Raw genomic sequence first — 13,044 nt, 5'->3', positions numbered from 1 at the left:
CAAGGGGAAAGTGCTCCTTAGAGACCCAGGTGTGTATCTGGCTCACCATTGCTGGGACTCAGTGTTTGCACCTACAAAATGGGTCAGTCAGTCATGAATCAGGGAAATGGCCCTTGACGAGGGCTTGACCCAGTGAGTATTTAGCTGGTCCTAAGGAATATAGCAATTATATGGCCGCTTGAGTACTGGGTCTGCTAACCTGGAGTGGCCTTAGCCTAGCCACCTGCTCTGAAGGGGTTCCGTTCCCTCACTTGGAAAGCTCGACTCCTCAAAGTGGGGCTTCGCTAGCTCTGAGGTTCCAGAATCTCCTTTGTGTTGAAAGCAGCTGCCCCTGAACTCCGCTCAAGTGAATTAGAGGCGAAGGCTGCAGGGTTCTAGTGTCACAAGGAGGAGAGTGTCCGTGACAAGCCACATGTCCCTGCCTCCTGTGGCCCCATGCTTGTCCGGGTGTGGGAAGGACCAATGTCTGTAGGCCCAGGACAGACATGCACGCGTGGAACCCTGAACTCACCCTGGGCTCACCATGGTCACTTGGGAGCCAGGCAGGGCCAGAGGCAGGGGTGGGGGTGGGGGNGGGGGNGGGGTAGATTTACAGCAGCCGGGCTGTCCCCTGCAGCGCCTGCTTCTAATGGAATTTTATGGCAGGTGGAAATGATGGGACTCGGCAGCCTTAAAAGCACTTCTATTTATTCATTAAAGATATTTATACACTGAGCCAGGCTCTCCACCGCCCCACCAGGCTTCTGCTGGCCCAGGAAATGGCTCCCAGGTCTCATGGCTGGGGATGCCTCTGGGCAGGGAGGGCCTCTTGTGCAGAGCCTGGTGGGTTCTGCCTCCATCTTCCTACCCCAGTCTTCAATGGCGGCCCCTGTGGCCTGTAACACCAGGGCCTCTCCACTGGTCCAGGCTCTACTGCTCCTTGGAGCTTCTTCTTCTTCCACAGCACTGCCTCTCAAGGGCTCCCCAGGGCATGATTTCAAAGTCAGGCCTCACCCCTTCCAAGCTCAGGACTCCCCTCCTCTGTCTGCTGCTCTGGCCCCATCCTGATTGGCTCCTGCCTCTCCTGCCACTGTGGCCTCTTTGGAGCTTCCTGGAGAGCGATGTGTCTTCTCTCTGCCTCAGGCCCTTTGCACGCGTGTCCGCCCGTAGATCCTTCTGCCCTGGGTTTCCTACTTCCTGTCTCTGCTCAGGTTCTGAACGGACAGTCACACAGAGGCCTTTCTAGGGCACTAAGCCAGGCCACTCCCTTGCTCCTCGGTCCGAACTGTGTGCCTTGCTTACTCTTTTGACTCTCAGAAATTGTCCTCTGCGTTCACTTACAAGTTTACCGACTTGCAGTTTGTCTTCCAAGGTCAGAGCTCCCTCGAGGTAGGGATAATAACTGCTTTGTTCCCACGTGTCTGGCGGCTGATCAGTACAAGGTACGGGGATAGGTGACGAAGATACCTGGGTACCCTGTTGGGGCACGGAGTGGGGGATTCACAAAGCTAGCCAGCTCCTTAGTGAGACCCAATAGTGGGCAGGTATCTCAGGAGGCTGGGCTGAGCTCCTGGGCGCCCTGGATGGGCTAGCTGGAGGCTGTGGAGTCAGGCACACGGTCTGGCTTCTGTATAGTCTATTCCAGTGGTTTCTACCCACCTGCCTAGGTCCAAGAAGGCTAAGGACAGTCTGGGCTGACCGAGACTGGAGCTGTCCTCCCTTAGTCCCTGTTCTGGTGACTTTGTGAGGCTGTCTCTTGCCTGGGGGTCAGAGTTCAGCTTCCTGGACTGCTGTGGGCTGTTTCTCTTCTTTCTGTAGGGACTGAAAGGGCCACAGGAAGTGGAGACAAGGCTTGACCTGGAACAAGCTGGGAGACTAGCCACGACCCTTTCCTACAAATCCCTCTTGCATAGGGCTTGTTGGGCTTGGCCATGGGAAAGACTCAGGTGACCATCACCCATGGCAGAGGGAGGCAGGGGACCTACAAGGGGCCAGGTGGGGGAGGGGCTGCCCTGGAGCCTCCTAGACACCTTCTAGGCTTCTGCTTCTGCTATGTTCGGCACTACCTTCTTTACTTTTCCTTCCTTCGCGTGGGGAATGGTGGCTCTACCGGGAACATGGCTGACTGGCTGACTAGATTGCATTCTCAGCTCTGCTCTCTGGACCAAGGTCACTCCAGGTCAGGTTGAAATGTGGGTAGTGATAATACACCGGTTTCACGGAGGAATGTAGTGGAGGCCTGTGGCTTGCAAAGAGACATGGCGGGGTTGGGGGGGGCACCAGCTAATATACCACACATCCTGCGAAGATATTCTAAAACCCTAGAGTGACTCATAAGAGAGATGCTGGCCAAATGCCACCAGAGCCCCACTGATCCAGATCCACCTGTTCCCTAAGCAGGAGGACTTAGAACATGTTCACACAGGTGACGATGACAAATGCCCTTTCCTCTTTGACTTTGCAACTCTCCTTTAGAATCTAAGCAGACCTGTGGAATGACGGTCAACGTGCTTACAGACTGGTACTGTAGTCTAAGGTCAGCCATAAGCAATGTGCCCATTAATTCCGCAGCTACATCAGGGCCCAGCTCTGTAATGAAGCTCTGCTGTCGGAGCAGGCAAGTGTGTGCCATGTGGCAGATGTCAAATGGAAAGCAAGAGGTGGGACAGGACAAGCCCATCCTGGGTGGGCCTGGAGGGGATGCCTGGTTTAGTCAGCAGGGGCTGCTTCCTGGGAGGGGGCTGAGTGGCCAGGAGACACATCTGGAGGGGAGATCTGTGCAGGGTACTCTTGCACGCTTTCACAAGCCTCCACCAAGGGCATGTGTCAGCTAATCAAGATGAAGGTGAGTGGGAGAAACCTGATCTTTTCCCTGGCACCAATAACTAAGGCCCACCGCTGTGATCCAACCAGTTGCCATGTGCACCAAGGAACACAGCAGATTGAAAATGTGGGCCTGCCTTTACCTCTGCTGCTGGGTAAGAAATCTCATCAAGAAGTCTTGCCTCTAGGAAAGCGAGTCTTGTCTCCCTGCTGACACTAAATTGACGCTTGTGGTAATAGCAGAAGGTGCCACCTGGGCACTGGTACTTACTATGGGTAACTGAGGGATGCCTTCTAGCACCCAACAACAGCCCCTCACAGAAAGGAATTCAGCCTGCATGCAAATCTCTCAGACTCGCCCATCTTGCTACCACTAGATTCAGGTGTGTGGATCCATCATCAAGCAGCCCGTGAAGGAGGCAGCCATGACCTTTCCCTCAGGAGCTCCTAGCGAAGGTTTCTTAGATCACATCTGGATGGGAAAAGAAATACCACCTCTCTGGGGTGCTCTGCTCTGGGACCACTCAGCTGTGGACACAGGATGGACAGGAAGGAAGAGCTCTGAGCTCCAAGAGTCGGCGGAACCAAGGACAAGATTAGATGGCTTTCACAGGAGCCCAGGGAGTCCTCCCAAGGCAGGGGTGGACACAAGCTGCTCTGTGAACCATATGGCATCTTAGTCAGCTGTGAGTAGCCTTAGCCCAGGAGTCCAGGGTTCCTAGTTAGCAGAAGGACATGGGTCCGTGTTGCATTTAAAGGTCTCAGCTTTATGGAGCAGGGTGTTATGATAAGGACAGAAGTAATAATTCGGTAATTGTGTCCCATTGGTCACAGTCCCTGGAACTGTGCAATTTCCTGTCCCTATAGGGACTAGACTTTGTGTTCCCCCTCCCCTTATACCTATCAGAAAGGGCCTACTCATCATTTGTGAAGTGTGTGTGTGTGTGTGTGTGTGTGTAGGGGTGAGGTATCAGGCCCTGGATCCAGGGCCTTGCACATGCTAAGCAAGTGTTCATTTGAGAGACTAAGGGAGCTAAGTTCTGACTTATTTTGACAGAAGGGCTTTGGGAGCATGAAAAGATCTCAGGCAGCTATGAGCTGGTGTCTGGAGATCCACAAAGCTTGGCTCCCTGAGCTGGCTAGCCTGCATATAGGCAGGTTTGGAAGCTCATGACTGGACAGTGCTGTCCACATACTGGGAAGATGGTTGGGTGGCAGGAGCCAGGAGGCTCCTTGTGCAATGTTTTAAAATTAAAATGTGAACTTGGATACCATGTGTGTTGCCTGGCTAAAAGCCAATGCAGTTTAAAAAATACAAGAAGTATTGAAAAAGCGATGATCAAAGGAGAAACAGCTTTAGCTGGAGAAGTGCTCGGAAACTGGGGACTACAGCAGAGGATCAGACAAACTTTGGTTTGAATCTGAGTTGTGGTTCACTGGCCACAGGACCCGAGCCCTGTGTAACCCTAAGACCTCGACCCCAGTACTGGCTTCCCGCAGTTGGGAGTGGCCAGGCCAACAGCGCTGCTGCAGAGAGAAATATGAGCACAGAGCTGGGGGCATGAAGTAGATGTTATGCTTGTAGCTCTGATGGCCGCAGAGGTGATGTAAGCTGTAACTGGTGTTAACCTGCTTCTGCCACACTGCTGGGATGTTCCTCAGTTCATGATGGGACACGCCCTCTCCATCTTCACACAGCCTCCCAGAGCTTACACACAGGGCGCTGGCTCTGCCTGTGCTGCCAGTGCTGGGCATCACGCGGATGCTACAGACACCGAGTGTGCAGGGACTTATGCCTGGTCCCTTGGGGTTCAGTAAGTAGCAAGAAGCATTGTGTGGCATCAGGACCACAAGGCATCAGGCCCTTGCAAGGGTGTGGCATTCCTTGCAGCTTCTTTGGTAACCGAGGGCTCACGCTTTGCTGGGAGGAAGCTCTGGGTTCCCACTGCTGCTCTGTACTCCCCGGCACATGAGGACTCTCTGAGGATGGCTGTGATGTTGGTGGGGTGCTGGTGAGGTCAGCCGGGAGGGAAGACCACACTTGCCAAGCCACAGCCACACGAGATGCAGTCAGTATCAAAGCTACCCACCACACCTGTCACCATGGCTCTTCATTCCCATGAGCACTGGGTACTGTCAGACTGCTTGGGGATGTCACCCAGGTCAAAACCATATAGCCAACGGGTCACACTTAAGGATAAGGTCAGAGTCATCTGCTGACCTTAGCCATACTCCTGACCCCTATGCTTAGAACCTCTCAGGAGCCTAAATCACCAGCACCAGATCCATGTACAGATTATCACATTACTATTGTTATTAATATTATTATTAATTTGGGTTTTTTGAGACACGGTTTCTCTGTGTAGTCCTGGCTGTCCTGGACCTTGCTCTGTAGACCATGTTAGCTTTGAACTCAAAGATCTGTCTGCCTCTGCCTCCCAAGTGCTGGGATTAAAGGTGTGCACCACCACTCATCCAAGAATAAAATCTTAAGGTTGCAAATGGTAATGTCCAAATTCCCACAAGAATTATGACAATTCTGTGGGAAGTGCATCACAAGACTAGAGAAGCAGACCAGACAGAGGGTCGATGGCTTAGCAGCCCCTTCCCTCAACAGCTTTACTAGATACAAACCACATCATTTGGTTTGTCCTCTGAGAATGTACAGCTCTGTGGTATCAATGTGCTCACGTGCAGGTAACCACCCCACACCTGACCACAGAGCGTTTCCACCACCCTGTGAGAAAACCATGCCCCCTCTGTTCCTCACTGCATTCCCTGGCTCCTGAGCTTCTAGCAGCCACAGCTCTGTGTGGTGTCTGCAGACTCGCCTACTCGAGGCATTTTAAGAGAGAAGCACAGGGCTGGGGGTGTGGGTGGGGTGTGGTGATGTGCTGGGACTGCAGTGGCAGGCAATCCCCTGTGCCCAGCGGTCCCAGAGCCCTGTTCAGACTGTTGTGCACAAATGGCGTCTATAGGTGCCACCCACACCAGGTATCTCCTGTCACCACCAGCCTCTCTGGCCTTCCTCAGGTGCCCCTGTGCTCACTGGGAAGGAGTATGACAGGGTTGGCGGGAAGCTTGCACATACAATGTCAGCCCCAGGATACCAAAACTAGCTTTAATTTGTTCAAGCCATACAACTGTAAAAATGGTTTCCAGGAGGGAGCCAGGGGTCGGCGGCTGTCACTCTCTCCCTAGCATTCTAGAAGTTCTCCAACAAGGCCAGGATACGCTTCTGCTCGGTCTCCCGGAACTCAGGGCTCCGGCCATCTCCAATGTTCTCTGCGTACTCTAGGGAAAAAGGACAGGGTGAGTTAGGTTGGACCACGTATGGGGTCCCCAGAGTTGTGTCTTTGTGCTACACTGCTCCCAAATCTTAGTGTGCAATACGGAGCCTGAGGCATGTGAGCCACTGAGGCCCAGCTCTTTGTGGCAGCCATAGCCGTGACCACAGGCTCTGTGGAAGGATCTGACTTACCTTCTCACCGGTGCCTAGCACGTGTGGCTTCACCCTTCATGCTGTCCCTCAACACAAACCTAGTGGGCACCGATGTGCCTGCACATCTGCATCCCCCAGCCCTTCATGCTGCGGCCCCGCCCCCTGTATGAATGGGATGTTATGTGACTCTTACACACATTTCTGGGGAACAATGAGGGCCTTCTGTTCTGCCACTCAGACAGACAACATTCTTGGCTTTTCTCTCGTATGCCAAAGACCAACTTTGATCTAGGATGTCCCAGTCTCTAGAACTTAAAGGAAATACATTTCTTCCTGTATAATAAAGTATCCCTCCTCAGGCATTTTGTCCTAGTAGACAGCCTGGCAGGAGAGGACTGGCATGTCTGCTCTGCTCTATTTGTGCTTTGCAGTGAGGGACATGATCAACAGCATGGAATCATGGGAGAACATCCTGGAAGTGCAAGGACTGAGGCCCACTCTGTGGCTTAAGTAGGAAACCCTGGGGGCATGTCTCAGTGCTAGGCCGTGCATTCAGTCCCTAGGACTGCAAGAGGAAAAGGAGGAGAAGAGAAGGGATTTGCTTCTGCAATGCCTACTCTCCAGTGAGGGTGAGAAAGGAGATGTAGACAGGAGTACATGGCAGCTGCCAGGAGCTGTGGGGGGTGGGGTGGGGCTTGCTGAGGACCTAGGAGGTCAGTGGAGGACTGCTCAGGGCTGGGGCGGTGAGCAGCAGGCCCTGCTCAGCTGTGAGCACTGGGGCATTAGCCATGCCACATCCTCTCCTGCCCCAGTGTGATCATTCTGTTTCAATTCTCATGGATGTTCCCAGTCACTTCCCTGGAGGGAACTCATCCCAGATGCAGAGCACAGAGAGCAGGTCAGGCTGGGAATGCCATGTCCCCATGGCCACCTTAGCAGGTTTCTCAGTCAGGCTGTGGCAGGGGAGGCAAGTCTGGCTGATGAGCCACACCCTGGGAATGTTCACACTTACTGGTGCCTGGTTCTACAGATGTGGCCAAACCACAGGCAGATCGAAGGGTCAGAGAAGCACCTGAGGATGTGAAGGAACTGAGGTGGCTTGCCTAAGAATGGTTTGTGAGAAGGGGGTTTACCCACAATCAACAGTGGAAAGAAATCAGGGTGAGGTGGTCCCCAAAAGTGGCAATCTACGACCACAGTAATACTCTGCTCTTGCCTGCTCCTGAGCTCAGGGAAAGTCTGTTCCTGCAGCCTCGAAAAGCTGTTCCACAGGGCAGGCCTGGGTGCACTGCTGTGCTGAAGGGCCTCAGTGGCCAGGACAGGCATTGGGTAGACTGGGCAGAGACTGACAGGGAGCTGGTTGTCCCCAGAGGCAGGCTCCCCCACCGTCTCCTACAATCTCTGGCAGTTTGCATCCACAGTACCGCTGGGCCAGCGCCTGGGCCCAGCCTCCACCTTTGTTTCTGGAGTTCTGGTTAGAGCAGATCTTGGTGTTGGCTACTGCCGGTTATTTCAGCTGCTGCAGCAGTTGATAAATATTGAACAGATTCCTCCCAGAGGTCTTGGGGAAGGAAGAGGAGAGATGCTAGCTGAAGGGAGCACTCTGGGGTAGGGAAGAGGGAGTGATGGAGGACCAGGAAAGGGAAGGAGGTAGGGGTGGGCTAGAAAGAAGGGGACATCACCGCCCTTCCCTACTTTCACAGCATTTGAAAGGCTCTTGGAATAAGGGCTTTGGTGAAGCTCTAACCCAGGCAGCAGTGCTGAACGCATAAATATTAAAGCAAACTTTAGACAGCAGGTTTACCACGCAGACATGGAATACAAGCTGTTCTGTTTATGTTGAGAGGGAGAGAGAGGGGGCGGGGAGGGCAAAGGGAAAGCTGTCTTCCAGGCAGGGGTCTGGACCAGTGCGTGCAGCTTACTCAGAGGAGATGCAAGATGGAGGAGGGAGGGATGGGCAGGCCAGCATCTCCACCCTGAAGACCTCATTGACACACACCAAACACAAGACATAAATTGCCAAGACAGGTCCCTCATGTCCATAGTGCTTGCTTGACAACACTGGGGTTGGTGACATGCTTTAGCAGGACATTTTGCGGGCCAGGGGAACTTATTAAGGACACCCCCTGAGAAAGGAAGTTGCTCTTGGTGCTGATGGGCCACATGGCTGTTTTAGCTGGCTGGTAAAGCTCCCACCCGTCCTGGTCTGGAGGCTGGACTGCACTGGCCACAGCTGGTTCCTTAGTCCAGGCTGCTGCCAGCTCCAGGCCATGAGGGCTCCGTGGGATGAGCATATCCTAGACAGCCAGCACACTTCAGCCTTACAACAGGCACCTGAGTGACACGCATAGGACACAGGTGACACCACTCAACCCCGCCTTGTGTGCTCAGCAGTCACCCTACACTCCAGGGCTTCTGGACAACCATAGGTGACACATGAGATGAGTACAGTTAAGCCTGTAATCACGGCTGCACAGGAGGCTGAGACAGGAGGGTCACAAGTTCAAGGTTGGCCAGGGCTACAGAGGGAGACTCTCTCTCAAAAAACAAAATGAGAAAGCAAAACAAACCCCTACAACAACCAAGGCTAGGAAGGGTGGCCAAGAGTGTGTGTCGGTGCCAGTGCTGCTCTTCCCCTGAGGCTGGGTTTCTGTCAGAGAGAAGCCTAAAGACCCACCTTGGCACGCAGCTCACTCAGTGGAACATGCCCTGCTCTGTGCCAGGTATCAAGGGTGGAGGCAGGAAGCCACCACTCTCCCGAGGAGGCCACAGGGGAAACTGCCCTTCTCAGTTCCTTCAAGGGCCTGTGGTCTTCAGAACCGTCCGCCTGTTTGGGGATGGCTGGACCAGGGAGCGCCGAGTAAGCAGTCTACAGAGAGCAGGGCTTTAATGAGCCATCAATTATTCGGTGCTCTTGGCACCCCCCAACAGAAAAGGAGGGGGAAACCATGAAAAAGGGGACTAAAAGCCCTGGGAAAGTCCCCTGCTGGGCCTGCCTCATCAGCGGTTTCCTGAGACCTCAAGGGATACATCAGCTGTCATCTGCCAGCAAAACTTAGGAAATATGTAGGCCATAAAATCAAAGAAAAAAGCGCTCATCTAATTAGTATGTTAAAAAAAAAAAAAAAGGAAGCAACCCAAACCGAAAAACAAAATTAAAATCAAAGAGTGCAGAGGGTGAGCTGGCGTTCTTTACAGGCTTTGTTTCTTCACTCATTTTGATGGCGACTGGGAGGGGTGAGACAGGGATGAGAGGAGGGCAGGGCAGGCTTCAGGGTGGCCGCACAGAGCCAGCCTTGATTTACTGCCTGTCCTCTAATCTCAACCCCGACCTCACACTGCTGTGACAGGCCCCGAGGGTCCTGCACCCTGTAAGGGGGCCAGAGATAGATCCCAGCTCTGGACCCCAGCACAGGGATAGGCTCCCCTGCGGGTAAGAGGCAGGCGGCCTACAGGAGAGGACCCAGACCCTCCTATTATAAAGGTCGGCATCACACTCGGGAGGCAGAGGCGGGCAGATTTCTGAGTTCAAGGCCAGCCTGGTCTACAAAGTGAGTTCCAGGACAGCCAGGGCTACACAGAGAAACCCTGTCTCGAAAAACAAACAAAAAAACCCCAAACCAACCAACCAAACAAAAGGTCGGCATCACTGCTGCAGGCCTTCTTGACCAAGTAATGGCGTCGGCTTCAAATATCCAAACCCTCCCCTGTGAGCTCTAGGGAGGTGCTTACAGGCGCTGGCAAACAGTGATGGTTACTACATATATCCCAAGCTCACTGTGAACGCAAAGAATTCATAACCCGCCGTGATACCAGTGCCTTGCCTGCTGGGACGTAGTTCAGATCACGGACACCTCTGCTCCTCTGCCTGGCCACGGCTGGGTCGGTCCCTGCCTTCCTGCCTGTCTGCTGCCCCTTAGCTCCACGTTTACAACTCCTGGGTGACACTTAGCATGCTATGTCTGTGCTCAACAAGGAGAAGGGACGCACTGTCTCTCCTGCACTAGGGGCAGATCTGGGCCAGAGCAGTGTCCACTGAGTGTCTGAATTGAAACTGGTCATTGATCCACCTGTGTCCCTCAGATCTGCATCCTCTGCGAGGGAAGGTACTGGGGACACAGTGCCCAGTCAGCACCATGAATTCCTACAGAGGAGAGCTCTGATGAGCAGTGCTGAAACACTGCTGAGTTCCTATTATGAGCTGCCCAGGAATTAGGAGACATGGTGAATACAGCAGCAACACGCCTTATATCATGGAGCCTCCATTTTAATGTGTGAGACGGATCAAATGAGTAAACAAACACATAAATAAAAACAATTACTGACTGTGATAAAGGGCTTGGGAGGAATCCAGATGGAGAGGAGCGGATAGATTCAAGGGCAGCTTCAGGAGGCAGAGTGGGCAGAACTTCCTGCAGGGCTAGCTGTGGTAATGCTGAGAGAACTGGGCTTGGAAGGAGGGTGTGGGGTCTGGTCAGAGGTGGGGGAAGGAAGCCACAGCAGAGAGCAGCTGCTTAGCGCCCCCCCTCCCCCAGTGGATAATGCTGTCAGCACGCAGGGTAAGCCAGCTCAGAAGGCGGCAGAGGCTGGCTTGAACAGGATGTTTTGAATGACCTAAGGTCCACATAGAACTGTTCAGCAAGGCAAACATCCACCTACTATGTTTCTAGCCGCTACGAACACTTTTCCCTTCCTGGAAGCTTGCTGTTTTGACTGAAGGGATGGAGGTGTGGGGAGAAGCCTGGAAACAAGACAGCAGAGCCAGGGTGATCCAAAGCTCTAATGGAGCACGTAGGCGAGGGAAGTAAACGGCACTTACAGGCTGGAGGGGCACTCATTGGCGGCACACCCCCTCCTCAGGAGGCTGGCTCACACTGAAGGGAACACCCAGGGTCCCCCACAGGGCCAGGGCCACCCCACCCTCTTCCCTTTGAGAGAAGAGCAGATGCTAAGGCCTCGTAGCAACTGTCCATCATTAGCATGGACACCATGGGTGCCACCCTGCAGCCTGGCAGGGCTGCACCAAGCATATGGCTCTCTGCCCATGCCTTCTTCACTCACACTGTCCTTTCCTCTTGGAATGTCGCTGTCTCAGCCCCCAGACGAGCTTCATGCCACTTCTCTTCCGAGGCCTCCCACAGGCCTTCAGCTGAGCCTTACTGATGGCAGTGATGAACATAATTACCTAACGTTTTATGACCGCCATTATCACTTATTGAGACTCATACAGTTCCTATCAACCGCCACAGCCACCTCCTTCACCTACATGGTGCACAGAGCCAGGAGGCAGACCTGGAGCTGGCTCCACAGCCTCTCATCTTCCCATCTCCACATCTGTAGCAAGGAGCTACGAGCAACTGAGATGTAAAACCTCAGTCAATGTAGCTCATCTAAGCAGTGTGCAGATCAAGGTCCAGGAGGAGAGTGGCTGTCTGTGCTCCACCAACTCGACAGGACCCTCAACTGTGGCATCATCCTGACATCTAAGCTCACCATATCCCAGTTAGCGACTCCTGCAGCCTGAGCTCAGGACAGACAGTCTGCCTTGTGACTGAGGCTCACTGGGTGACCAGAAGCCTTTCCAGAGCTACTCCAGCCTGTCAGGTCCAGATAAAGACCCAGGAGCACTAGGGAGATATCCTCGAGAATGGAGGGAAGAGAAACGCTCACTTCTATGCTCGGTGCAGAGCCAGCAGCGCCTCGCTCAACCTTCCTGCACTCTTCCTCACTGTGCTGTTACAGGGTGAGGTGAGCCTTGCTAAGACACCACCTCAGAGTCACTGCTCAGCTGGTAAAGCCACAGCTGCTTCTTGTCATGTCCTCGTTCTCTGAACTATGTCCTTATTTTCTGCTTTACTATGGCTTTAGTGTGTGGGTGTAATGTGTACGTACCTGTTGGTGTGTGAGTGCATGCTTGTATGTGTATACATGTAGAGGCCACAGGTTAAAGTTGGGCACCTTTCTCAATGAGCCTGAACTGACAGATTCAGCTTGACTGGCTGCCCAGCAAGCTCCAGGACCCTCCTGCCCCCACCTGCTGATGTGTGCCAGGCCATGGTGGGAACTGAACTCAAGTCCTCATGCTATGTGAGGCTGAGCACCTCTCCACCCTATGTGTGTTTTAGAAGCAGACGGTCCTGAGCCCTAGTGCTTCGTCGTATCTGTGCTCAAGGCAGATGAGCTGGCACAGTGAGGCATAGAGGAACTTGCGCTTTCTGTCCAGAACATTTGGAGCACCAGTTGCCGTGCACACTCATGAGGTGTCCAGCAAGCATGAGTGGCCCCCAGAGATTCAACCCAGCGGCACCCAACTCACCCTTGATGATGTGCCTGACGATCTTGATGGAGCTGCCACGCATGTTCAGGATCTGGTGAACCCGCTGGCGAATCTAACAAGGACGGCAAAGAATGGGATGGGGAAGAAGTCCCCAGGGTACAGTGTCATCCTTACCCCACCTGAAACCGAGGACCCACATCGAGGGGACTACAGGAAGCACTGCGCTTCTATCCATGCGGGAGGCCAGGAAGGAGAAGAAACCCTTCTACCTGAGGGACATTGGCATTGCAGATCTCCGCCATGATGTAGCAGATGTGCTGCAGGATGAAGAGCCCGGCATCCAGGCGCCGCAGGTAGAACTCATCCTCCATGTCATTGTCTATGATCTCCCCACGCCGCACTATGTCCTGGAAACAAAAAAGCATGGGAAGGGTAAGGGCTGAGTACCACTCGGAGAAGCAAAGGATGAGTCTCCACAAAGAACAGCATCACCTACAGGGAAAGCCCCCGTCTCTCTGTCCTG

At 53.6% G+C, this 13,044-nt stretch overlaps 1 protein-coding gene across 2 annotated transcripts in view; it reads right to left on the bottom strand.

The window, feature by feature from the left end:
* Positions 1-5,909: 5,909 nt before the first annotated feature.
* The window catches only part of Ctnnbl1 (catenin beta like 1), a 159,273-nt gene continuing 152,138 nt past the window's right edge, over positions 5,910-13,044 (bottom strand). The window contains exons 14-16 of one of the 2 annotated variants that reach the window (XM_021192122.1): positions 12,791-12,928; positions 12,561-12,633; positions 5,910-6,096 (exon numbers count right to left, since the gene is read on the bottom strand). In XM_021192122.1, coding sequence (XP_021047781.1) covers positions 6,008-6,096; positions 12,561-12,633; positions 12,791-12,928 — 300 coding nt within the window. In that variant the 3' untranslated portion in view covers positions 5,910-6,007. The remainder of the gene's footprint in view (positions 6,097-12,560; positions 12,634-12,790; positions 12,929-13,044) is intronic. The other variant, XM_029536341.1, reaches the window with a different exon arrangement.

The sequence above is a fragment of the Mus pahari genome, chromosome 3, assembly GCF_900095145.1.
Source record: "Mus pahari chromosome 3, PAHARI_EIJ_v1.1, whole genome shotgun sequence".
NCBI classification, from domain to species: Eukaryota; Metazoa; Chordata; class Mammalia; order Rodentia; family Muridae; genus Mus; species Mus pahari.
The sequence above is the reverse complement of the archived record's forward strand: the minus strand, read 5'-3'. Positions and strand labels throughout refer to the sequence as shown.